General features: G+C 41.1%; 1 protein-coding gene across 1 annotated transcript in view; it reads left to right on the top strand.

Annotated features, from left to right (window-relative positions):
- The window catches only part of CFAP54 (cilia and flagella associated protein 54), a 527562-nt gene that overhangs the window by 31548 nt on the left and 468668 nt on the right, over positions 1-27346 (top strand). The window contains exons 2-4 of the mRNA XM_089651915.1: positions 21188-21293; positions 22456-22599; positions 24875-25046. Coding sequence (XP_089508041.1) covers positions 21188-21293; positions 22456-22599; positions 24875-25046 — 422 coding nt within the window. The remainder of the gene's footprint in view (positions 1-21187; positions 21294-22455; positions 22600-24874; positions 25047-27346) is intronic.

Raw genomic sequence — 27346 nt, forward strand, 5'->3', positions numbered from 1 at the left:
AGTACAACATACGCAAGAAAGAGAGGGAAAAGAGGAGGAAGAAGGACACAACAAAAAAAGAAGAAGGAATTAAAGGGTGAAGGTATCTTTAATATTAGTGGATTACCCCTTACAGAGGAAGAAACGCATGCGCTTAGCAAGGGTCTTAAGTATGCCCTACAAAAAGGATTAAATAAATTTGATACTTATGTGAGCATTCAGAAACTGATTAGGAAGCTCAATTTAAAAAAGTACTATGCTAGTAACCCCATTACATATAATACAGGAGCAACAGAACACACCACATATAGTCAACTCAAGAACAAATCAGTTTTCAATCCCCAGATTGGAGATAGCAAATATATAGATACGTTCAAACACATGGTATTGCAAGATTTAGAATCCCTCCGGATCAAAAAACCTAAAATGGCGACCAATCTCAAGAGAGGCCTAGATACATTGAAAAAGAGGAATGATATTATAATACGTCCAGCTGACAAGGGAGGGGGCATAGTGATACAATCAAGGACCTATTATGAATCAATAATGACAGAAATGCTTAATGATAAAGACACATATGAAGTGCTTATCAATAACCCTACTAAGGAATATAAGAAAAAGCTAATAAAATTAGTTACATATGGGAAAAAGAAGGGAGTGATAAATGAGAAAGAACATGAATATTTAATACCATCAGTATGTAGACTACCCATCATGTATTCAGTTCCGAAAATTCACAAAGATAGTACCAACCCGCCAGGTAGGCCCATTATCAATGGGATAGATTCACTCACAGCGAGACTAGGTGAATATGTAGACTACTATTTGCAGCCATTAGTTACCCAAACTAGAGCATACCTAAGGGATACAAAACATGTAATACAGGAAATGAAGGACATACTAATAGATAAAAACACGCTTTTGAGTACAGCAGACGTAGCAGCACTGTACACCAACATAGACCATCAGGGGGCTATAGAAGCAGCCAAATGGGCGCTCAACAAATACGGAAACATTACCAATAGACATAAAAAATTCATCATAAAATGTTTAAAATTTTGTCTCACTCACAACTATTTTTGGTATGGTAACACATACTATTCCCAAAGAAGAGGAGTAGCTATGGGCGCTAAATTCGCCCCTAGCATTGCTAATCTTTATATGGCAAAATGGGAAGATGAATCAGTGTTTCAGAATAAGAAAACAGAAATAGTAATATACAAGAGGTACATTGATGACCTACTGGTGATATGGAATGGTGAAAAAGTAGAACTCACTAAATTCTATGATGATTTAAATAGGAACGAAGCTAATATAAACTTGAGCTATGATATACATGAAACCTCTATAAATTTTCTAGATATTCAAATCTGTAAAGAGGGACTACAATTATACACTAAAAACCATTTCAAATCAGTTGATAGAAATGCATACATCCCCATAGACAGCTGCCATCATAAAGCGTGGTTAACAAATATCCCCAGAGGCCAATTTATTAGGCTGAAAAGGAACTGTACAAACATGAAGGACTATGTAGAACAAAGTGGAATAATATCAGAAAGATTTATAAATAAAGGGTATAAAAAAGAAATAATACAAAAAGAAAGGGAGCAAGTAGGCTCTATGGATCGTAATGTACTGATAGCAGATAAAGAAAAAGAGAACACTGAAAAGGAGGAACTATCAGTAGTGTTACAATATAACATCCAGTATAAATCAGTACAAAATATAATAAAGAAACACTGGAAGATCCTAACACTAGATAAGCACTTGAAAAATAATATCCCAAAAATACCAAGGTTTATATACAAAAAAGCTCCCAACATTAGGGATAATGTTGTCAAAAGCATAATAGCACCACCTGTCAAGAATCACCAAATAAGTTTTTTCCAGGGAAAGGGGTTCTAAACTTGTGGTAGATGCTATAGTTGCACCAGATTGGTAAATAACCCCAGGAAAAGATTTACATTTCAGAATCCCATGAGTGGAAAAGAATATACTATCCAGCAATTTATATCATGTGATACAAGAGGGGTTATCTATGCCCTAAAATGCCCATGCAATATGATATACATTGGTCGCACTAAAAGGATGCTAAGAGAACGAATAAAAGAACATGTATACAATATAAATAGGGGATATAAATATCATCACTTATCACAGCACTTTAAGAAATACCATAATAAAGATGCAAGAAAATTAGAGTTTTGGGGTATAGAAAAACATGTACAACACTGGAGGGGTGACAACCTAATAAGGGAAATCAGCAAAAAGGAATCGAAGTGGATCTATGAAATGGGTTGTCTAGCTCCCAATGGGTTGAACAAGGAGTTTGACCTTGCATGTTTTATTAGCAATAAATAAGTATGTAGATGGAGATAGAATGTAATCAGACTCTGAGGTCCATTAATTATTCATAGACTGGGGAGGGCTCTATAGAATTTATATATATATCCTATTATATCCTATTCTGAATTATTTTTATTTTAGCTGGTTTTAATAAAATGTGAGCATAACAATACACTTAAATGTATAGAGCTCACATATTTTTAATAACATAATAAATCTAATTTGATTATATATCCCTTTTATAATAAGGGTACAAATAGGATTCACATAAGATGATGCGAGATATCAATTACATTATAATATTGATAATATTAGGCCATTCTAAAAAAATGATAGGTATGGAGTCCATAATCAATTTTTTACATGTAATAGCAAATATTCATTTTTTAATTTTCTTTTTTTTTTTTTCCAAAAAAACGTTTTATTGAAGTATGAAAGGTAAACAAATGATAGACAGATACGGATCGCAGTCCGTGCAAAGTTTCTAGTACGTTCTCCCGTAACGCAGACGGGATCAAGACAATATATTAATTTGTAGTACATCAGAGGACGGAGTTCCACAGTAAGGCAAAAGTGATAGACGTAACCATAGCAATACTGACAGTAGCATGTACTTTAGATAATTATGGTATACATTAGGCTCTATGTAAGGAGAGTACACATAAGCGGATTCTGAAGTGGTCGTCAAAAGTATCCTCTCAAGGCATCTATGACATATATTTCCATCTCAAAAAAAATGTGGGTTACTGTTGTAGAATATTGTTACATCTGTATAGCTATGGGTGTTCCGTACCGAATGAGAATAATAGCTAATTAGACTATGAGAAAAGAGGGTGTAAATGAGAGAAAGAAAAGAAAAGAAAGAGAGGAGCGTGGAGATGGAGGAAGAATATGAGATGAGATATCAAAATGAGGTGGGAGGAGACGCACATGACAAATAGAAGGGGGGAATGGGGAGAGAGATGGAGAGAAAAAAAAAAAAAAAAAAAGGTAGAGGGGGGGGGGGGGGGGGGGGGAAGTGGTTGGATGATGAGGTTCATATTTAAATAAGCATAACCAAACCAGTTACATCTATTCGTAACAGCCTGGCTGTATCTAATTCATCTTTTTAATTAGCGATATAATTCAGTGAATGACCGTTAATGGAGTTATTGCCGAGGTGAAAGTTCTAGAGGCCTTCGGTGTCTCCAAATCTTTCTCGTTCAATCCCTCAGCAAGCCAAGGTAAGTATCAGTAGTTTGGAAGTGGGTCCAACAAGCCCAAGTCTTCCTGAATCGCTCGGGGTGATCTTTTGCCACTGAGATCAGTTCCTCCATTTCAGCAATCCTCTGGATCCTAAGAATCCACTCTCGTACGGTGGGAATATAGGCTGATCGCCAATGAACAGGGATACACTGCTTTGCCGCATTTAACATGTGTAATGCAAGGGACTTACGGTAAATCCTCACCGGAAGGGAGGAGTGATGGAGTAGACATTGTGCTGGTGTAAAGTCTAGGGTGTAAGTGGTTACTTGTCCAATGATGTCCAAAATTTGTCTCCAGAAGGGCTGCAACAGCGGGCATTCCCACCATATATGGAGAAGAGTACCATTTGCCTGGGAGCATCGCCAGCATAAATCTGGCACTTTAGGATCAAATTTATGAATCACAGATGGAACTCTATACCATCTGGAAAAAACTTTGTAGTTGCTTTCTTGTGTAGAAACACATATGGAACCTTTATGCATGTGATCGTAAATGTGGTTCCATTCCTCAGGTGAGATTGAAATTTCAAGATCATGCTGCCAGGCTGCACAGGCCTTCAGTGAGTGAGATGTATTGGAACTTTCCAATAGGGAATATAATTTGGATATTACATGCCTCTGTGGGAGATCTGTAAAGCAGAGTTTTTCGAAAGCAGTAAGCGGTCTTGAATAATCCTTTAGATGTGGGGAGTTACGTAGAAAATGGTGCATTTGTCTATACATCCAAGGCGTTAAGGTAAGGGCTGGCCACGCCTTTGTAATGTCTTCTCTAGATCGGAGCTTAGAATCTTTGAGAAATTGACGTACTGTTAGGTTATCTTCCCGTCTATACCCAGCGAGAAAGGTCGTAGACATCCCTGGAATAAAGTCCGGGTTCAATTTGATCGGAGTGAAAGGGCTCGGAGAGGAAGAAAGTACTTTTTCCTGAAACACTTGCGCGCTACATCGTAAAGTGGGACCTATAAGTGGGTGCATCCGAAATTCAGAAGGGACATGGGCGGTTTTCAGCCATGGGGAGGTGGAAAGTGGTATCTTCGAAAAATCAGCCTCCAAACCGACCCAGATCTTATGAATGTGATTCGTGGTCCAGTCTACTAATCTGGCTAGGTGGCAAGACCTGTAGTAACGAGAAATATCCGGTAATCCAATACCTCCATTCTTCTTGGACATAGTGAGTTGGGTGAAGCTGATTCTTGGGCGTTTATTATACCAAAGAAAAGAGGAGCAGAGCGTTTTATATGATTGAAAGAATGAATTTGGTAATTGAATTGGTATTGTTTGTAGTAAATATAATATTCTGGGGAGCACGTTCATCTTAAGTATCGCTGCTCTACCAAACCAAGAGAACCAAGGTTTATTCCACGTCTGAAGGTCTTTGGAAATGTTACGTAAGAGGGGTAGAAAATTTGTTGCATATAGTTCGGTAAGATGGGATGGTAGTTGGATACCTAAATAAGTGATAGTTTCTCGTTGCCAGGTAAAGGGAAAATTTGATGTCGCTTGTTTAACCACCTCCGGTTTTAATGATACATTAAGCGCTTGGGATTTAGAAAAGTTAATTTTGAAGTTAGCCAAATACTGAAATAATTTGAAATCCTGTAACAAATTAGGTATCGTGATATGAGGATCTGTCAGGAAAAGCAGTATGTCGTCAGCAAAGGCTGCCACTTTATGCGTTTTGCCATTGATCAAAATCCCTTTAATGTTGGCATTATCTTTGATGCAATTCAATAAGGGTTCCAGTGTAAGAATGAATAGGAGAGGTGACAGAGGGCATCCCTGTCTGGTCCCGTTGCTGATCAGAAAAGAGTCTGATAGGTGTCCGTTCACTCGCACTCGCGCTGTGGGGGCTTTATATAGAGACATAATATAGGTCAAAAAGCGCAAAGGCAGTCCAATGCCAATCAAAACTGCCTCTAGGTAATCCCAAGCTAGTCTGTCAAACGCCTTCTCGGCATCTAAAGAGAGAAAGAATCCGGACTGTTGATTTTGGGTTAACCAATGATGTACATTTATGGCCCTTATTGTGTTATCTCTGGCTTCTCTTCCCGGAACAAAACCCACCTGATCCGGAGATATGATGGATTCTATAACATGTAGTAGACGATTAGCCAGAATCTTGGCAAAGATCTTCAGATCAACATTCAATAGGGAAATTGGTCGGTAGTTCGCTGGGGACGTGTGATCCTTATTCTCTTTGGGTATAACCGTAATGTGAGCCTCGGAAAGATTGCGCATGGACTGCCCCGGAGTGTTTAATGAATTGAAAGCCTGGAGAAATGGGAGTGCTAATACGTCAAGAAAAGATTTGTAATAAGAATTAGTAAAACCGTCAGGTCCTGGACTTTTACCAGGTTTCAACTGCGTAATAGCTTGTTGTAGTTCCGCTAACGTCAGAGCACTCTCTAAATCTTTTGCTTGCGATCTAGAGATCTGTTTAGGAAGATATTGTGTGAGGAATGACTGTATAATGACCTCACGTGGCCTAGTATCAGCTGCCGATTTGGACGGTAGGGATAAATTATATAAATTAAAGTAATACTCCTCAAATTCCGCTGCAATATCCGACGGTGTTTTCAGTGTGCGTCCATTTTTGGAATGGAGCTGAAATACGTGCCGAGCAGCCTTTTTGGATTGTAAAGCCCGAGCAAGAAATTTGCCACTCTTATTTCCATGTTCGTAGAAAAGTTTTTGTTGAAGAATAAAATTACGTTTAGATTTCTTTTCCACTACCTCGCTGAGTTGTTTACGTGCTTGCTCCAGTTCAGTAAAAGATCTTAATGCCATAGATCGTTTATGGGAGCACTCAAGTGTGCGGACTTTGTGCAATAATGCGTTGAATGATGCTTGCGCCATACGTTTCCGTTTAGACGAGATAGATATTAGAATTCCACGTATCACACATTTGTGCGCTTCCCACCGTACGAGAGGGGATGTTTCCGAGGATGCATTTTCTTGAAAGTAGTTCGTCAAAGAACTACGGATCTGAAGAATAACTGATGCGTCCGTTAGGAGAAATGGGTCCAGTCGCCATATTTTGGAAGTACTTGGTGTATCCAGGAATTGCAAAGTGATCATAATCGGGTGATGGTCTGAAAGGATCTTCGGTTCGATCGAGGCTGACTTCAAGGCGTATAAATCTTGTTGCGAAAGAAAGAAATAATCAATTCTTGAATGGCGTTTGTGAGGCGCAGAGTAAAAGGTGTAATCTTTGTCCGAAGGGTGCAAAGTACGCCATGCATCATGTAGGAGAAGGTCTTTCAATTCAAGTTTAATTTGCTTAAGTGCTTGAAACGGGATGGATGAGACCCCCGAAGATGTATCTTCCAATGGGTTCAATGCTACATTAAAGTCGCCGCCTAGAATCACAATACCCGATTGAAATGTAGCAAGTAACTTAGCTATGTTACGAAAAAATCCTACTTGTGCTGTATTGGGACTATAAATGTTGACTAAGGTAAGTGGTTTATTAAAGAGGGTGCCTTTAAGAAAAAGGAATCTTCCCTCAGGATCCTCGAGCGATTCAGAAAGTTCAAACGGAAGAGTTTTGGAAAGTAAAATGGATACCCCCTTGGCTTTCACCTCCGTATTAACCGAATGGTATGCCGTGGGATAATGAACATTGGAGAATCTAGGGACTTGGTCTGCTCGGAAATGAGTTTCTTGGATAAAGAGCACATCTGCACGAAGGCTTTTCATGTAGGTAAGAAGTTGCGAACGTTTTTCAGGTACGTTTAGGCCCCTCGCGTTAAGAGAGGCCACGGAAAGTGTGCGAATTGACCGATTCGATGTGTGGTTGTTCGTCATTGTGTAATCTACCCAAAAGGGTTGCTTAAGGGCAATATATGTACCAGAAAAGTATCACGCGGGTAGGGAAAAAAAAAAAAAAAAAAAAAAAAAAAAGGGGGGAGGGGTAGAGGGGGGCAGGGGTGATGAAAAGGGGAGTAAAGAATAGTATAAAGACTGTAAAGAGACTAGTATGAATTAACAGAAAAGTTAAAATAGAGACGGAATCATAAAGGAAAGATTCAAGAAATTTGAAGAAGAAGAAAGGAAGTGTTAGGTGTATGCCCCATAAACCCAAATGTATGTATGAGGCTATTTCCCTTCCACTTCCTTTAAAGATTATATTCCAGAGGTAGAATAGACCAGCTACTCTATCTCATAGTACAGCTCCCAAGAATTGGTTATTTGCAAAATGTTATCTGGGAGTCTGAAATTAGAGTCGGAGGGTATTCAAACCCAGAGACGGCCGATTTGATAAAATACAGAATAATCTGAAAGAGGCCTAACTCTCCTGAGTAAAAGGTGTAGAGGGGAAGTAATCTAACATGAGGTGTCCTTGACACATAAACGTAGGTGGGAAATGGCTCATTGAAGACGAGAGATAAATAACGTGTAGCAGGGGGTGGATAAAGGCTAGAGTATTATATGCCAAAGCATATAGAGCAAAATGGTGTATGTATCCATGTGGACCGTATCAAAGCTCAAGAACAGTGAAGTGTAACTATATGAGTGGAATTGAATGTGTACCAGAGGGAAAAAAAAAAAAAAAAAAAAAAAAAACCCATAAGTTATGAGAGTATTACATGTGAATTTGGACAGATACTGAGAAAGTACAAGTCACTTGCGCATAGCTTAAATTAACTGTAAATATGTTTTGTTATCACAGGTAAAACATAATGCCATCTATAATCTGTCTTTTCCGTAAAGATGTTGTAAACCAAGCTAAATAAACAACCAAGTCAACTAACGAGAGATTTCCATATGCCATCTCAATTGCGAATAAAGATATCTACTTCACATGAAACATTACATGACAGTAGCAACAATATCACTTATGAGTAAACTGGCGTGTAGGCCTCAGATCAAACCTCTACTTAAACCGTATTCTAGAGACAATAGAAATATGAGACCCAACGCGGGGATGTAATATATCGCTGAACACCCCGTTGCTTACCGAACAGATACAGGATGGTGGGGGGGATGTGTCCAAAAATCCGTGGCCCAAAATGATCCCGTTACTGATCAGAGCAGCTAAATTTTTGGGGCCAAACTAGACCCAACCACGGAGTAGACTGTTAACGTAAATATCAAATATGACGGTCCCAACTCCCATCGCTGAGATAGCACCCTAATCATATCTAAGTAGAAGGTATGTAATAAGCCAGGGCCCAAATTGCATATTGAGGCATTTCCCATTGCTATGCAGTACGCAAACCATTTAAGGAGAGCGATGGGGACGTGCGAGAATACTATTAAAATATTGTTTACAATGATCAAACCAAAAGATAAGGGTCAGAGATATTTATATATAACGGTATATGAAGGTGGTCCGGAGTCCCAGGAATCCAGATTACAGCATCATGTCTTAGAGATAGACATGACATGTAACTTTCAAAGACCATAATATTAAGATTCAAATAGTAGGATCATAAAGACTCCCCAACCACCTGTAACACGTTCTCAATATAGTGGGATCCAGAGAGGCAGGCCGCAGCCCAAACAAGGGCTTAGCCCGCATCTCTGGATCCCAACCGCGTTTTCGCTCCTACAACCGACAGGGTTCATCATGTATTATGTTGGGCCTTTACTTACCACGCTAGTAAATTGTAGCACTGGTAAGGATATTCACAAGAATATCAGTAGGGTTGTCCTGACCTAGCTCATCAATACCACAACCGAGGGTACAACAACAATTATATGCCAGCAAGACAATTATATATCACTGAGAAATAATATACGTAAAAGTTTTAACAACGTGATACGATACACATACCCTTAAGTCCAGACTTCAGGTATACCAGAGAAGTTAGATATGACATATAACGGAACCTAGAATACAAAGAGAAGCGCATACTCGATCCACTAGAGGAGTAGTCTCGAAGTGCGGGGTTGCTTATACCCCTTCGCCTTAGTAGGTGGTAACGGGGAGAAGTTATTCATGGCGCGCCTTGCGGTGTGCAGGTGATGCTGGTAGACTGTCTCCAGTAATAAGCCTCCTACGAACCGGGGAAGTTGAGGCTTGATGTGTTAACTTGCGTCGTCTGTCTCCGCTCGAGGGGCCAGTAGATTGTGCTTCCATAGGGCCTTCATCTGGCTGCGATTGTAGAAAAGGTTCAGTGGACCAATTTGGAATGTCAGGTAATGGGATACTCAAGATTTCACAGAATGGTGCAAGATCCTCCGGAAACCTCATGAGAGCTGATCTCCCCAAATGTGTTGCAGAGAGACCAAACGGGAACTTCCAACGGTAGGCGATACCTTTAGAGCGAAGTAGATCTAGTAAAGGGCGTAGGTCTTTCCTGCGTTGTAGGGTAAGATGGGAAAGATCTTGGAATAGTTTAATTTCGGAATCCTGGTATAACAAGCGTTGTTTATCTCGAGCTCTGCGTAATATGTCCTCTTTAAGTCGGAAGTCGACTAGACAGCAAACTATATCTCTCGGTGGGTCAGAATCTCTGCCTTTAGGACGCAAAGCCCTGTGGAGGCGTTCAAACTCAATTGGAGATTCATGTGGTCTTTCTAAAAGATCATTAAAGATGGAGAGAAGAGTTTGGGCAAGGTGGCTAGGCTCAATTGCTTCTGGTACACCGCGCACCCTTAAATTGTGTCTTCTTCCCCTATTATCCAAATCTTCGATGTGACGATCGAGTTCTCTTAGGTGCATGGTGTGTGTGTCAACCTGCTTACGCATATCATGGATAGCAAGGCCTTGCATATTAACTTTATCTTCTACCATGTCCAGCCTATAGGCTACTGCCTGTAAGTCAATGTGTAGCTCAGCTATTGCCGAGGAAAGAGACTCTTTGATATCCGACGCAACCGCTTTCAAGTCTCCTATGGTGAGGTGAGCAGGTTCAGAACGACCCGCTGCGGCAGCCGCCGCCATGCTCAAAGGCTGAGAAGAGAACTCCTTTGCAGGCGAATGCAATGGGGATGCAAGGGCGGATGAATCCGCGTGATCCGGAGTGTGAGATCGAAATAATTCCGGAATGCTGCGATTAGCCGGACCACCTGTACGGCGAGGGGATCTGGAGCGAGGAGTGACAGCCTTCTTATCTGCTTTCCCCATGTCGGCAGCGACTCTTGATTCTGATTGCGTAGCCCCACCTACGTGTGTCAAGGCTCAAGGAATTATATTACCATTTTCTCTGGGGTCAGACTGTATCCCCCAAAACTAGAAAGTGAAAATAGGGATAGATAGTGGAAAACAAGCCCTAGGTTGTACTGTACGTCTCCGCGTGCTTGAGATTAAAGGCGAGACAAGGAAGACACTTATTTTGCTGTGGAAATGACTATCGCTGCCTTCCCTGTATATGAATCTGTGGGTGATGTAACGACTGTAAGCCTAATCTCAGCACAGCTTCCTTTTTTTTATGGGCTGTAGCAAGGTCTCCGCAATAAGCCGGTGTTCCCTGGGTTTGTGTGGGGGATGTCTCGATGGACTCTGGAATGCTGGTAGTTGTCTGAGGGATGAGGTATGCGTGCTAGGCAAGTGATCCTCCTTTGGGTGTGATTGCAGCCAGCCTGTGAAGGGTGGGAAAGGTCCTGGGCCCACTAGGCCGCATTAATCCTCGCCACCCCTGTATCCCATATGGGGGGGAGGGAAGGTGATCAGGATGCTCCTCCAGGACGTCCTGACAGGCACGGAGGGATGACAGGCAGCAGACCACAGAACGAGCGGGAGGGGGGGTTATCAGTCCTCCCCCTTCCTGATCCTGCACCCACCTTCACACCACCGCTGACCGGCCCGTCGTGCGCCAGAGGGCTCCGCGGCTCCACTCGGCCGCAACAGGCCGCACCAGATCGCCACCCCAGAACGGCTCGGAGGGATGACAGGCAGCAGACCACAGAACGAGCGGGAGGTGGGGGTCATCAGTCCTCCCCCTTCCCGATCCTGCACCCACCGTCACACCACCGCTGACCGGCCCGTCATGCGCCAGAGAACTCCGCGGCTCCACTCGGCCGCAACAGGCCGCACCAGATCGCCACCCCAGAACGGCTCCAAAAGCGCCTCCGGCTGCCCGGCCGCAACGTAGCAGGGACGGGTGAGTAACCCGCTCAACCCTACCCTCTCATACGACCTGGATGCCAGTGGAGCATATATCGAGCCGCCGGAGCTCCAGGTCATGCGACTTGTCCGGTCGCCATCTTGGACACGCCCCCTCTTTAATTTTCATTTATTATTTTAGTTGTGTATTTTTTTTATTCTTATTTTTTATTTTTTGCATATGCTAATTTTATATTAATAAAGAGTGTTTAATGGTTTTTAGTTAGTCTGCCCATAGGTATATACTCAGCAATGTAAGGTATAGGCATTCACCATGTTGTACAAATTGCAATATAAGAGATGGAACACAGCTGACCCGATTAGCAACGTCTGACAGACAGATACTATCTAGCACTCGAGTGGACACACAGGAATAAACACTTAGTTTCAATACAGCTAAAGGAAATCACTGGGAAAATGGCCGCGCCCATGTGGGCTTCGGTAAAATGGCGGCCGAGAGATATATATAGGAGGATAGGCATAGTCGTGGCATCCAATCATTTCTCCCTAATGAAGTCACATGACCCTGTGACGCAACGCGTAGGGGAGGGGCTCTGACGTCACGACGTTGCATCGGAGAGGCTCGGTGATTCCAGTACAGACGGAGGCAGACAGCACTACAGAGGCAGAGGCAGAGGCAGAGTATTACTGTATGTTATCATCGATGCTGGCCTGGATTACAACAGAGCCGTATACCATTGTGCAATACCGTAACTGGCAGCAATAAATCTCCTTTTATACATAAGGATAAGGCACCATGGTCTGTTTTCTTCTCTTTTTCAATTGACCCACATTCCTCATGCTGGTGAAAGGAGGATTTGAGAAGGTGATAACCCCAGGAGGGGAATTAGGAGATTCCTAGAGAGCTGGTCAGAATATCTATCTATGAGCAGCTGCACAAGGGGAAAGAGGAGAGCACAGGAGAACCCCTATAGATTCACACCTACCTTCTGGAACAGCTTGCATAAGAGTATCATCCCATCCCATCAATCCTGGAAGGATTAAAAGTGTATTTGCCTGGATTTATTCAGGCAAATATTAAGGTGAGCGCATAGGGAGACCACTAAGCACTCGGCGAGAGGGAATAAGGAATCCACCTGCACATTGCACTGATTTGAAAGACTTTGATTCATTGTTTTTATTATATGCATTTGCACTTGCACATTTATATATGTTTTGCACAATATAGATGGAGTGATCACAGCAGATCAGAGGGGCACAGATTTAGGACTGTTTTTATTTGAATTTAATTGAATTTTTCACAGTCACCATTAATTAAGGATTGATTGTTATCAGTCACATGCATGAAGGTTCTTGATATATTTATATCTATATAATTTTTTGATTCACTAGTCATAGTGATTCACCATTGATTTATTATTTAGTAATTTTATTCACTAGTCACAGTGATTTGTGAATTGTCTTAGATAGGAATTCATGTACCCCAAGGATTAAGAGATTTATACACCAGTAAATAGGAGCGCGGCACTATATATTTATAACAATTCTGATATATACAGATCATAAAAACCTCAAATATTTAAGGACTTCAAAACGCCTCAAGCCACGCCAGGCCTGATGTGCACTTTTCTTCTCAAGATTTGCCTTCCATATCACCTATAGGCCCGGGTCCAAGAACACAAAACCTGATGTATTGTCACGCATGTTTGAGGATCCTAAAGACACTCCAGTATTCGATACTATCTTGCCAGCAGGGAACTTTCTGCTACTACAGACCAGCCTCTTGTCACGGTTGCGGAAAGCATTGGCATGAACACCCAGCCCTCCCGGGGTCACGTTGCAAGGCAAAGATAGACTACTGTGGAAAGGTGAGCAAATTTATGTACCAGAAAATGTGTGGGTCCCGGTCCTGGGATACTGCCATGATCATCCTTGGCGTGCCACTTTTGGGGTATACAAGACTGTTGGGTTAGCACAACGCACATTTTGGTGGCGAAACATGGAAAAGGACTGTAAGGCCTTTGTAAACGTTTGTACTATCTGTATTTGGAATAAAAGTACCCGAAATAGAGCCTGGAAGTTGCTCAGACCTTTGCCTGTACTTGATAGACCATGGAAGATGACCTCTATGGACTTTATAGTAGAACTTCCACCTTCTGAAGGTTGTACCGCTATCTTTGTGGTAGTGGATCGACTATCAAAGATGGCCCATTTCTTGCCTCTGAAAAATACACCATCTGCTATTGAGACTGCCCGGGACTTTGTCAAGGAGATTGTCAGGCTCCACGGAATTCCCGCAAGCATTGTCTCAAACCGAGGGTTTAAATTTACTTCAAGATTCTGGAGGGCACTGTGTGAAACCTTAAAAAATGAATTGTCTTTTACCTCAGCTTACCACCCATAGACCAACGGGCAGATGGAATGGACAAACCAAACTCTGGAGCAGTACATAAAGTGTTTCACTTCATTTGTCCAAGATGACTGGGTATCACTGCTGCCACTAGCAGAGTTTGCTTACAATAATTCCAGTCATTCAGCTACCAAGCAGTACCCATTTTTTGACAACTATGGGTTTCACCTCACCTTCCTACCTGATCTTGTCTTTGAATCCTCTGTTCCTGCTGCCCAAAGCACTTTGAGTTTTTTCAATCTTAATTACAAATTGCTATAGGAAATGGTTGCAAAAGCTCAGGAGGAAAACAAGAAGGCTTTTGATAAGAAAAGAAGGGGAGAACTGATCTTACAGCCAGGAGACCAGGTTTGGCTTGCCACAACAAACCTGAAGATGGCATGTCCTTTGAGGAAGTTGGCACCTAAGTTTGTGGGACCATTTTCGGTAAGTTGAAAGATTAATGATGTTTCGTATGAAAACTAGTATTACCAGAATCCTTTAGAGTCCATGCAGTATTTCATGTATCTTTACTAAAATCTGCAGTGACAGATACCTTCCCTGATCAGAGGTTGAGGCCTCCTGAACCTATAATTATTAATTACTAAAATTAATTACTAAAATAATTATAATTACTAATTACTTGTTTAAATGGAAAGGGTATGAGCCAGAGAAAAATTTCTGGGAACCAGTACATAACGTGCATGCTACGGACTTGATTCGTGATTTTTTTCTCAGTCACCCACAGAACAGGAATCAGTTGGGCATCTGGAGGCTGCCCATAGGGAGGGGGCAATGTCAGGGAAGGCTGCAGTGTTGTCTCATTGCTGTTTGATCTACAGCTTCTGAGTGTGTATCCTGATCCTTCTGCCTGACCCCTGATACTGAACCAGCTTGTTCCTGACCTCCACTTGTCTTCTACCTGCCCTGATCCCTGGCTTGCCTTGGATTACTCTTCTGCCTTCTGCACTTGTCTAAATGAACCTCCGCTGCTGACCTGGCCTGTGACTTGACTACGCTACCTCCTGCCATCAATGCTTGATCTGCCCGAATGCTACCGACCCAGCTCGTCTGACCTCGCATCCCCCATCCTGCTCCCTGTAGATCATCAGTCCTGCACAGCTGCATCTGGATCCTGCTTCCTGCTGCAACTCTCCAACCTGCTGACAGCCAAGATCCGTGCTAATATATCTGCAATCAGCCTGTCCTGCTGCTTCACCTGCCTGCTAACTGTTGCAGACACTCGGACTACTGGACTGACCACAGGCACTCATTACTCACCGTGCTCCTGTGGCTGCTGTCCCTGTATCAGTAGCCCTCGAGCTGGACCTGTATAGGAGGCATGCCTCTTCACGTCAGGCTCACTGTCCAGGTACGTGATTGGTGACAACTACGGAAATGAATGTACAAATTACCAGCCATAGGTTTGACATAAGTTTTGGCAAAGATCTGATTTCCATCATGGCAAAGATGTAAGTCCAAGAAGGCTAGGGTTGTGGGGTCTTGAACTTGAGTAAAGAACCGTTTTAGATGATTATGATTGTAGTACTGTGCGAAGGCATTAACTGTATGGGGGGGCATCCCTTATAATGACTATGTCATCTATATATCTGCCATAGTAGGCAATGTGGGCGTGCAAAAGGATTGTTGGAAATGTACCCCATAGTTAGATTGGCATAGCTGTGCCATTCTTTTGGAGAAAATATGTACCCTCAAATTCAAAGTAGTTGTGCTTTAGGCAAAAATGAGTTGCCTCCAGAATGAACTGGGCGTGTCTAGGATTCATCAGGGGATCCTCAACCAAGAAATGTTGAATGGCTTGAAGGCCCACTTCATGGCGAAAGGATGTGTATAGTGATACAACATCTAGGGAGGCCCATAGATATGAGGGTTCCCAGCTATATGGTGAAAGCAGCTCCAAAAAAATGTATGCCATCTCTGATGTAAGAGGGTAGGTTCTGAGCCAAAGTTTGCAGGCAACTGTCTATATACACTGAGAACCCACTGGTGACACTCTCCATGGCCGCCACAATGGGGGACCTGGCGGGTTGTGTAGGTCCTTGTATATTTTAGGTAGGTGGTAGAAGTATGGGTTTTGGTGGAATTCTTTATGAGGGAAAGTGGCTTCCGTCTGAGTAATGATGTTCTTGTCTAATGCTGAGTTGATGAGTAAAGATGCTTCTTTGGAAAAGGCTAGTAAGGGATCATGATTTGAGTTTTTTTATATGTATTAGTGTCAGAAAGGAGTCTATAGGCTTCATTGACATAATCAGCTCTGTTCTGGATGATGATGATGCCACCTCCTTTATCAGCGGGCTTTATGATCATTTCTGTATTGTTGGTAAAATTATTGAGAGCTATGTTTTCAGACGGTGTAGGTTAGAGGAATGAGGTCAGCGTACACCACTTGATAGAACGTTTGCACATAGGGTCCTTTGTTATGGGTAGGGTTAAAGATGGATTTGGGTCTCAAGTGAGTATCTTGTACAGGGGGTGGAGGCAGGGTACTTAAGAGGGCTGTAAAACATGTTTGGAAGCATTGTGGGGAGAATTCCCAGTGTTCCACAGTGTGTACTGTGTCAGCAGAGTTACTCAGCTTTTCCTTATATTTTTGTTTTGAATCCATGATTTCTTATAAAAATATGTGTGCCTTTTGATCTATTATTTTTAATACAGAATTTCTCAGAATGTCTCTCTCTGAAGCATTGTTGCTAGGGGAGCACTGGGCTGGGGAGCATTTGCCCCCTGGGCTAGTAAAAAAAAAAATATATGTTGAGCTGGTGGCCTTGAGTGGAGATATTTCTCTAGTCAAACCTTGGTCATAGCTGGATACACAGTGACATCTTCAAGCTTAATATAGTTGTCTGCTCCCTGTTCATACCTGTAGTCACAGCACCTGGCAGAAGAATTTCTTACAGAATCACCTTCCTTTGTCAATGTGTTGTTCAACCTAATAAAGAGAGCTGCATTGGAAGTCAATTCTGAAAGGATGTAGCACTGTGAAGTGCATTGTGCTCATTTGTTAAAGGATCCTGAATGATAAGTATTATTTATCATTGTGACATAAATGTACAGATTCGAGTAGCTGAGATGTGACCTGTAGCAAAATGTAATCGTAAATGTAGTTTCATTCCTTGTTATTAAAGATGTATGCAGTCATAGGTATCCAGAGGCATGTGCTCACCCATTAGCATCTAAAAAGACAGAACAGCTTCCTCAGGCTGGAAGTGACACCTAAGTGCCAATAAGATTTGTCACCTTCGGGGAAACCTGGAAGGAAATGGCTCCAGACAGTTCGGCTGCAGATGAGGGGGGGGGGGGGGGGGGGGCTTCGATCTGTCTGGGTAGCTTTAAAGTATATACGTAGATCAAAGGAATATCTTTCATCTCTCATAAAAGCTAAAATATTAGTTGCAGAGAGATGAAAATACTGCCTTGTGATTGGACACTCTGTAGGCTACATCTGCATGTAAAAACTGTATTTGTGACCTATGTAGAATGCCAGAAAAATGCAGGAAATGGTTATGCGGCGCCGGATCGCGACAGCTGAACAGTGATTGGTACTGTTGCAATTGGACTGATGCGCTGGTGTCGGAAATTCATTCCTGACTTGGTGATTCAAACTGTTCCTGGTCCAATCGACTTTGGGCATTTCAGGACCCAGAACGTCCTGTGGGTGGGTACAGGAACACCCCCCAGAGTCAATTGGCCAAGAACACATGTCCAGCCTACGTCCATATTCCCATAAATTGAGGACACTGAAGTATGGACATTGTGATTCGTATGGAGCTAGTTTGATTGACTAGCGGATTGCTGACTTTCCCTGACTTGCTCCTGTCGCAGCATAAATCTTGGTAAAAGTTTTATTTCTGTTTTACTTCCCTTTTATTTTATAGTCAATAGCCAATTGTGTGTCTTCTTGTATTTTTTGTAACATTTTATAATTTATACACATTTTATGCACTGCCCACTTTGGAATATTAAATCTTAAAATTAATAAGTGACTTCTGTGTACTTAAGCGAGCTCATATCTCCGGAGAGATTAGATTGTATTGTATTTTAGTGTCTTTAAATGCTCGGTCAAGTTCATTGCCTATCTGTATGCAATTGCACTGTGTATTGGCAGATTGCGTGCAGATTGTAAAGGTAGCAGATCTGCCAGACGGAGATCTGTGTGTGTGTGGTGTCCCAACAGACCGTTCTGTGGATAAACTGTTGGGTTGTGGCAAGCTACCGTTTGTGGTGTGTCTGGTGTGGGAGTGTGTGGACAGTGGAAGAGTGATTAACACCGGGGTTCTGGCTTGTAGGATAGCTGGAGGAATCCTAGAAGGGTGTGTGATTGCTAGGCTGCTCCTCAACCCTAGTTAGTGCACCAGATTGTATGCAAGATTTGTATCTGCCAGTGTGTGGTCGGCCGGCTGGATTGGAGTCTCCCTCCAGTGGTGGAGTGGTGGCCAAGAGGTAGTGCGGGCTGTGAAAGTGTATCACGGCCAGTCTTATATACTTGGATATATTCAGATTAAGTCTCCCTTATTCCCTTTTACCCCAAGTCACGGCCGCACGTGTGCGCCTCGGTTAGTTAGTCGCTGTGGGAGTGGCGTGCGGGTGAACCGTGACAATCATGGTGTCCATGTATTTTATTTAGGTGAGTCTATATCATTTTTATTTCATTTTCATAAGGAAACATTATTTTGTTAAGCTCATAAAGTACATTTTCATATACAACGGATCCCTTATAATCCCCCTTTTTTTTAGCATATACATTAGAAAAGGTGTGTGCCAATAAATCAGACAACATCCACTTTTCACCGTGGCTTCCAATCACTGCAGCATACTTTTTTTTTTTTTTTGTTCACACCTTAGCTCAAAGTAAACTGTCCCTACCATGGAATAACCAGTTGGTTACGCTTGCCTCCCAGACCAAAAATTCCCAGATTTCCCCTGCTTGTTGCTTTTGGTTAACAAATACATTTTTGTCTTATAAGTGATGTCTATGATATAAATGGTACCTGTTCAAAAAGGTTAAATGTCCTTGACATTAACATGAATCTGAGATTTGCTCATGGCAACAAGTTCACTTCAATACACACCTCCAAAGCAGGATACAGTGCCGGATTAGACTGTGTGGAGGCTCCTAAGAAGTCAAAACCTTGGGGCCCCTTCTTGCAGGTTTCTGATGCGCATGCTCTAGTCAGTGGGATATCATTGAAATAAGTAATGAGTGTGTACATTGGTTGGTAGATGGAGATGAAATCACTACTGTACATTACACATACGTAGGTTGCACCAACATTTTTTACAGACTGATTGCTGAAAGAAAATGAACTTTTAAGAGACAAACTGTAATGTGAACCTGATGTCTTTGTTTTATGTACTTTAAGTTGTTATTTGGTACAGTATTTTCTCTATACAATCTTTAATGTTAAGTTTTAATTTCATTGAGTTGATTAATTTTAATTATCTTTCAATATAAAATCAATATTTGATTTGTTGTCATGGGGCCCTTAAATGGAGTGGAACCCATAGGCTGGCGCCTACTTGGTAATCTGGCACTGGCAGGATATCTTCCTTCTGTTCCTCTGCAGCTCTGTTCATCTGCTGGAAGCAGTAGTGCTCCTCCATACCTGAACATACCAAGCATTGCCTTAATTCCTGGTTCTGAACAAAAAAGTAGCTGAGTGCAGGAAAGGTTTGTATATGTTTCTAGAGATGAGATTAACCCAGCACACCTTTATTTTAAAGTTGATCAAAACTGTGGCACGCTTGGTAAATTCTAGTTTATAAATATTCTAATTGATAGAGCCCGTCAATGGTGGACATTGTGTAGGTTATAGTCGTCATCTAGGCAGTAATGATAGGGTTAACATTGTGTTAAAGTTGATTTATTGGTCCATTTACAAGTTTTAAATCCATAAATTGTCATTATATACTTCAATGGTATGTTTTTAAAATGCTGTACTTTAAAAATTAAGTAGTCCATGAGCTCTCTCAAATGGCTTTGACTGGACAGAGGAGGAATCTGGGAGAATAATGTAATTGATCTGCTGCAGGCAGGAGGAAACATTTCCTCAATTTACTCTCCACTTGTCTGTCATCTTTATACAGACAAGTATTTTTGTCTGTATAAAGATGCCACATGCATTCTGGGGACAAAGGCAGATGAACACATTTTCAGGAGGAGGACCATGATCTGTATGAGAAAAAAACCTGTGTTATACATTATTTAGCAACAATGCACTTAAAGGAGAAGTATGGACAAACTTTTTTGATCATAATTCTATTTTGGGTCCCAGGAGTACATGTAAATGTGCTCATATGACCCAGAGTCAGCCGATAGCTGGCTATTGCTTGCTATCAGCCGATGGGGCAGAGCCTAATTCAATATTGCTGGGGTCCACCAGTCTGCCTGATTGACAGCTGGCTCCATCTTTCAGTGCACGGTGAGAAGCTAGAGCTAGCAGCTCCTGCCTCCTCCCTAGTCTGCCATTCCATTGGGAGCTGGAGGAGCAGAGCATGGTGCAATTACTGTCAGTCACCGTTCTCTGCTAACAGCAAACTGAGAGCTGATTAATCAATGGTCTTGTGACCAATGATCTGTCAGCTTCCAATTTTAGATCTGTTGGGGGACTGCTGCAGTGTTTCATCGATGCTGCAGCATGGAGGTGCCTCTCTGCCCGTGCAGTGAATACACTGCACGAACCGAGCTTGCATAGCTAACAACCTTGTGACTTCCCTCCTGCATTCAGTTGAGCGGGGAGGGGAGGAAGACTGAAGCAAGTAGCTCCAACTGAACTGGTCTTTGCCATATCTGTCACAGACACAGAGAACAGAGCAGATCACTCCTAATTTCTAAAGGGTCTTGCTCCCTTTTGTTAATTAGGAGCAGAAGCCGCTCTGTTTTCTTGGCTTTGAAGAGTGGTGCATACAAAAAGCCTTTGCCGCTCGTTAATTCCCACAATTGTGTCTCATTCTAAAACAAATGCGAGTTTAGCCTAATGCCCCTGGTCCTTTGGGACCCTTGCTCTGTAGCACAAATAATATGTCTGCATATTCATCCATTACCAGTAAACACCTGGGTTGTAGAGATAACCGAAATCTGACTTCAAGCTTGCAAAATGCAATACTAACTTCTGTTTTGGAAACTGTAATGTAGTGATTTTTTTTTTTATAACATTAGACTTGCATTTTAACATACACCTCTTCTTTTTTCAGATCTAATACATTGTTTCATATTTGGGTCAAGTATAAACCTCGACTGCCAGCCTGGTATTATCAAGAAAAGCTTCTTAAGGTTGGAGATAGCCTTGTTCAGATCAGAGTAAGTCAAGGTTATTCACAGGCAAATGTAACCATCAAGTCAAATACATTTCACTTTTCTTGTTTTTTTATCATGTATACTCTCTAATGAAGGTTATCATGAAATTTTGCTGCTTTTTTGGTCATTAGTCATCATAAAGCCAACTATTCTAGGCACATTGATGATTCATACAGTACAGTATATCACTGATGCACTTTCATTCAGCCTAGTAAGAAAATGCTTCCTTGCAAGCCAGGAAGTTGGACTTTTATGGTCACAATAATATATCCAATGCCCTACATATTGCTTTGAAGTGTTAAAATCCAGGTAATGTTTTTACTACAGTTTGTGTCCCTCTCTGTTTTTTCTGATAACCATTGTCTCTAGAGCAGAAAATAATGGGAAATCCAACATTTTGCACTTGTCACTGCAACAGAAATAGGCAACTGTGCCTCAGTGACAGGAAGTGAAAGGGGTGCAGAAAAAAATGTTACGTATACTCAAGATATATGATTTAAGATTTATTTGTCGGATACACTATTAACTCTTTCTGCCGCCTGAATCTTTTTTTTTTTTATTTTTTAATTCATTATGTTAAGCCTCAAGTATTAAATAGTAAAAACCATTGATTTGATGTTACGCATTGTGATATCTTTTTTTTTTTTTTAAGGCAGAGTTAAAAATAAAGGTCTGACGCCTCACTATGAGTAATACAAATTCTTTTCTTTCAGTCACTTTTGATACTCGATCCAGTGAGCCAGTTCAATGACAATTAATAATGTGTAAATGTTATGTCTATAAAGTAAAATTAATACAACTAAAGGTCCCTATATGACAGTTGAAACAAACTACAAATCTAGTTACTGTGGTGCACAAGCCTGATAAAGAATGCCCCCCCCCCCCCCCCCCCGCCCTGAGCCAATATTATTTATGACATTTTCTGTATAGTACCAACATATTACACTTAAATTAATTCATGCCATTCCCTGTCCCCTGAGTGAGCTCATAATCGGATATCTCCACCAGACTGATGCATACACTCAGGGCATTTTGGGAGGAAACAAATAAAACTAGCAGGTTTTTGCATTGGGCTAGTAATCCAGAGTACTTGGAAGAAACCCACCCAAGCTTGGAGAAATTCATTATCAACAATTCTCCATGTTATCTCATTTATATTTTCCAGGAATATAAACTCGCACTCTTTCAGTGCTACGGACGCTATCTGGAACAGTTTTGCTCAGCTGACATTGATGAAATTACAGATGTAGAAAAATTTAAGGCTACATTTTTTCCATCTGGAATGGATGACAAAAATGCTGGTTTGACGGTATGCACAAAGTTTATTTACATATTTAACTCAAGTACAATTAATGAAATCTAATTGAGGGAACTTTAAAAAATGTGCATAGGGTGCTGCTGATAGTGTTTTGCTTTTTTTTTGTTTGTTTTTTTTTAGTCTGTTTGTGCTGACTTTTTTTCAATATAGATGTTTTAAAGGATACCCTATTTGGTCAAATGAAATTGGAGCAGAAGCGGTTCAATCTTAAACTGCTTAGGGAGTTCTTTATTGTCAGAGCGGTAAGGATGTGGAACTCAGTGGGAAGTGTCAATAGCAAAAAACTCATAGATAGGCATCCTAGTGAATGCAATATACAGGGATATGGGAATAGTTACATAAATACACAAATGCTCTCTTAATTAAATTGGCATAAATTCCCACAGACACACTCTAAAATCTTGTGGGAAGCCATCCTAGATAAGTGGATAATCAAGGTGGGTGTTGACCCACAAGAGATAACCAAGTTAGCCAGCCAAGTGTTCCTTCCTCCCCAAGAAAGTCATGATGCAGGCAGCAATGTGTATGTGGACAGACCCACAAGGGGAGGGGGGGAGTGTTGTCAAGACCTGAAAGGTGCTTTGACCAGACCAGTGCTCTGATGGGAAGTGAGTGGGTCACTGTTGTACACAGGGAAAGTTGGTATTTGAACATGCAGATAGCCTGTACAGCCAATGCTGGGGCACAACAATAACCAGGATGCTGAAAGCGGTGCAGATCGTTGAGTTTCAAGGGAAATCCTTCCGTACTAGAACTTTTCTTTAATTCAAAGTGAACAAAAAGCACTAATAAGTGAAATCTGTACACTTAAGGCTAAATCCACTCTTTAAAAATTAAACTCCATTGGTTTCACAAACTGCTTAAAGGATAAGTTCAACCGTTTTTAGGATGGAACATGTAACATGTTCCTATAGCCGCAGCTGCGCCCGCCCCCCCCCCGCCCTCTGACAGATCGTACAGGGAGACTTCTCCCCATACTATCTGTCAGATTTGAAAACAGCGCAGACATGCGGGGCTCCACCCACATGGCTGTGTCACTCATTCACAGAGTTCTGTGAATTAGTGCCTACAAGTCCCGGCAACCTTAGCGGCTGTCAGCTTGTAGTTTTGAATGAACTACCACGGTGCTATGAAGCTTCATGTCAGAATATCTGCTTGAATATCTACGGCAAGCAGAAATTATGACAGGTCTGCAGGAGACCTGCATTGCATCAGCGATCTACTGATCCCTGGTGCAATGCTTTACAGGCTCCTTTGGACAAAAATAGTAAATGCACATTTTTTTACCTGCAAAAAAATATGCATTTATTATTTTTGTTCAAAAGGTGAACTTATCCTTTAAATATCAGTATGTGGAGCTTGCATGGTCCCCCTGTTGAATCAGCTGAGCAGGTGTATATGGCTTTACTCATGATATAAGAAGCATCTTCAAGCATTGTGCTTTTTTGCATTGAAAATGTGTACCCCATATTGAACTAATTCAGTTCAGCATAGGTTTAATGTTAATGGATTAATGGGTAACTCCACTTCAGTGGGAAAAAATTAGCAAATAAAAAAAAATACAGCACATATAACCTCTATGCAAATCATATTGTAATTGAAGGTTATTAAAAATAACCTTTTCTTTTCAATCTGCAGTACTGTCCTTTTATGTAAAATGCAATGCATTATGGCAACCTGGAGATGTTCTGTACACAGATGGCGTATGAACCCCCCCCCCCCCATAATGTCAATTGATGCTTGTGTGATTAGCTTAGAAATTTTCCCAAACGTCTGCACTAAAGATCAAGTCAGATTTTGGGCATCCTCCACAACAAAAAATATTTTGGGGGGGAAGATATTCCCAAAGGGAAGTAATTTCTAAAGGGATTCAGACCCTGCTACTTTCTTCATTAGAACCCTGCAATTACAGCAGCTGATTGATAATTATATAGTCATTCTTAGTCACATTCACTTGTATATGGACACAGACAAACAGTTATTTCTTCAAAATAACAAACGGTAGGAATCTGAAACAAATTTTGTTAAAATCCTTGCAATGTACATAGATCACCCAGAGGGGAATGAGCTTTACTTTTATAGAAATCCACCTAGATCAGTAATGGATTAAAAAAAAAAAAACACATTCCACTGTGTCCCCTTTCTATGATATTAAATATATCCATACTTCCCCAATTACCTTTTGTGATTTAATGCAACTATTCCAAGTTAATGTTTTACTAAACAAGGCAATATTTCACTAATATAATTGTCCTGCTTATTTCAGTTTCATGCCCTGCAAGGCAGATGTATTTGCATGTACCAGTTGGTGAAGACAAGTGATGCTAATCTTCAAGACCAGGAATCTGTGAAGAAATGCCTTAGCATATTATCTTTTCTACAACTCATCATGCAGGTTGTCCTTCCACAGGAACATCTCTGTTGGTTAATTTTCAATGGTATGTATATCATGATGATTAGTTACCAGAGTTTTGCAGTTATGTGAGCAAATATCCATGTCAATAAATAACAGTAGTGTCTAATGTAGTCATAATGATAATACTCTATGAAAAAAATATATCTGGTGCTATATCTTATTTGTAAAGGGAAAATACTAATAGAGTAATGAATCTTACATGTAGAATAAACATGAAGCAAAAAGAAGGAAAAGAAATATATATCATAATATGCATATTTAAATAAGGTGTTCCATGTTTGGAAACCAATATGTTTTTGAGGCCTCAAATGGCTGACTTATGTATTTACTTACTTGTGGCCAAGAAATCCAGTTAAAGAGAACCAATTATGAATAGTAATTTGTATGAATGTAAATTATCACTATTAAATCGTTATAATATTGCAGCCTTTCCTCTTAGGGATAGACATATGCTGTTATTTCATTGTATTCTCTACCTAACATATCAATCCAGTGTGAGGCTGTTAGGCTCTTATGGAGTATAACCTGTCTCTGGGCTAGTTCTCACCAGATGCAGTCCAGTGGGGTTTTTTTTGTATCCTGCATCAAAAATGCATGCAGTGTTTTCCATGTATTCCAATGGTCCTAGTTCACACTACTGCAGTTAGTTCCAGTGCATTTCTGGTGCAGAAAAAAAGTAGAACATGCTGCATTTTTCCTGCACAGAACTGTGGTGGAACACAACAAAACTCATCAAAAATGCACCGGAATGGAGTGTGGTGTGAACTGTAAGCAGAAACGCATACAGAGTGCATTTTTTATGCTGTGAACTAGCCCTCTGATAAGGGCTGATAACTCTTTCCAGGCTGCTGGAGCAATGTGAAACACATTTAACACAGTCATTAGTGTCTCTTTCTCTCTTTTTTTTTTTTTTTTTATTATTCTGACAGCACCATAAATATGACAGTTTTTGGAGTGTCTGTTATCAGCACTACACTCAGGCAGGTGTAGTAATTGTCTGACTTGCTCAGCCTGATACATCTGCTTGGACAGAGACAGAATACAAATAATCAAAAATCAAGTAGTCTTTGGGCAGTAAAACTAGCCCATTTTTATGGTTTAAAAGTGGATTCTCATACTATCACAAATGGCCCATTGGTGATTGGCCCTCATTAATCATTAACCATCAACTTACAACTGATTTAGAACAGTTTTTAAAGTCAAGTGCATTTCTGAAAAATTCCAGTGCTGTGATTCACTGGCAGCATCTGTGCCAGCCAGATATGCCCCCATTTACACATTCTAGTTTTCTTCTTCTTTTCATCCTCACAAAAAACTGTGAGGCTCCATTCACATTAAGGCATTTCAAATCCTGGGCGGAATTGCCATGATGATCACACGCTGTGATAATGTGAAAACGCGTGTCAAGGTGACATTCATTTCAATGGCATTTGAAAATGTGGAATGTTTTTGCAGCGATCATGGCAAGTTTTTATATGTGGCAAACCATTTTTGGGTGTCATACATCACGCAATTTTGTTTGGGTGATTGCGGCACACTTGTCAAGCAATTGCAGCAAAAACACCTCCTGTTTTCAGATGCTGATAAAATGAATGGCACCTGGACACACAATTGCGAGTTTTCACATTATCACAGCGTGTTTTTAAATCGCAGGCAGAATCACGGCGATTCCGCCCATGATATGAAATGCCCTAATGTAAATGGAGCCCTAGTGAATAGAGGAAAAAAACTTTCCCCTTAAAGTAGTTGCAAATCCTCACATATACCCAGTGAAGTGACTGGCTTCAGGTGATACACAGGGATGAAACAAATCCTCCTACATACACTAAGTTGTACCTGTCTGTCTGCAGTATTCTCTTCTCTGCATCTGTTTAAAGTGCACAATTTTAAAGCTTGTTTGAGAGTTGAGGAATAAAGGGGGTGTAGAGCTGAAATCACACATTGCAGTGCTTAGTGAGGAGAGCTCTGAGAGCTGATTGGAGAGATGAGACACACCCCCTCCACACGGCTCACAGAAACAAAGTTGAGGCTGTCAATCTGCTGGAGGTCTTTCCCCTGTCATCATTTTTCTCTTGTTGTCAAGAACTTGTCAGAAGTGATTCCTGCTGATAGCAGAGGAACTAAGCCGTAGACAAAAATGACACTTAGTGCTCTTAATTGAGACAAGTAAACACTATAGAGGGATATGTTTTGTTCATATTTCATGTCTGAGGTTTACAATCACTTTAAGTTCAGGGAAGTCACTAAGGAAACAATGCATGAACCATCAGACACGAGTCCTTGTGGCCAGTATTGGAAAAAAAACTTCCTTAGTTGGTAGCA

The sequence above is a fragment of the Staurois parvus genome, unplaced genomic scaffold (genome assembly GCF_062004578.1).
Source record: "Staurois parvus isolate SC_StPar_1 unplaced genomic scaffold, SC_StPar_1.0 ptg000025l, whole genome shotgun sequence".
Taxonomy (NCBI): Eukaryota; Metazoa; Chordata; class Amphibia; order Anura; family Ranidae; genus Staurois; species Staurois parvus.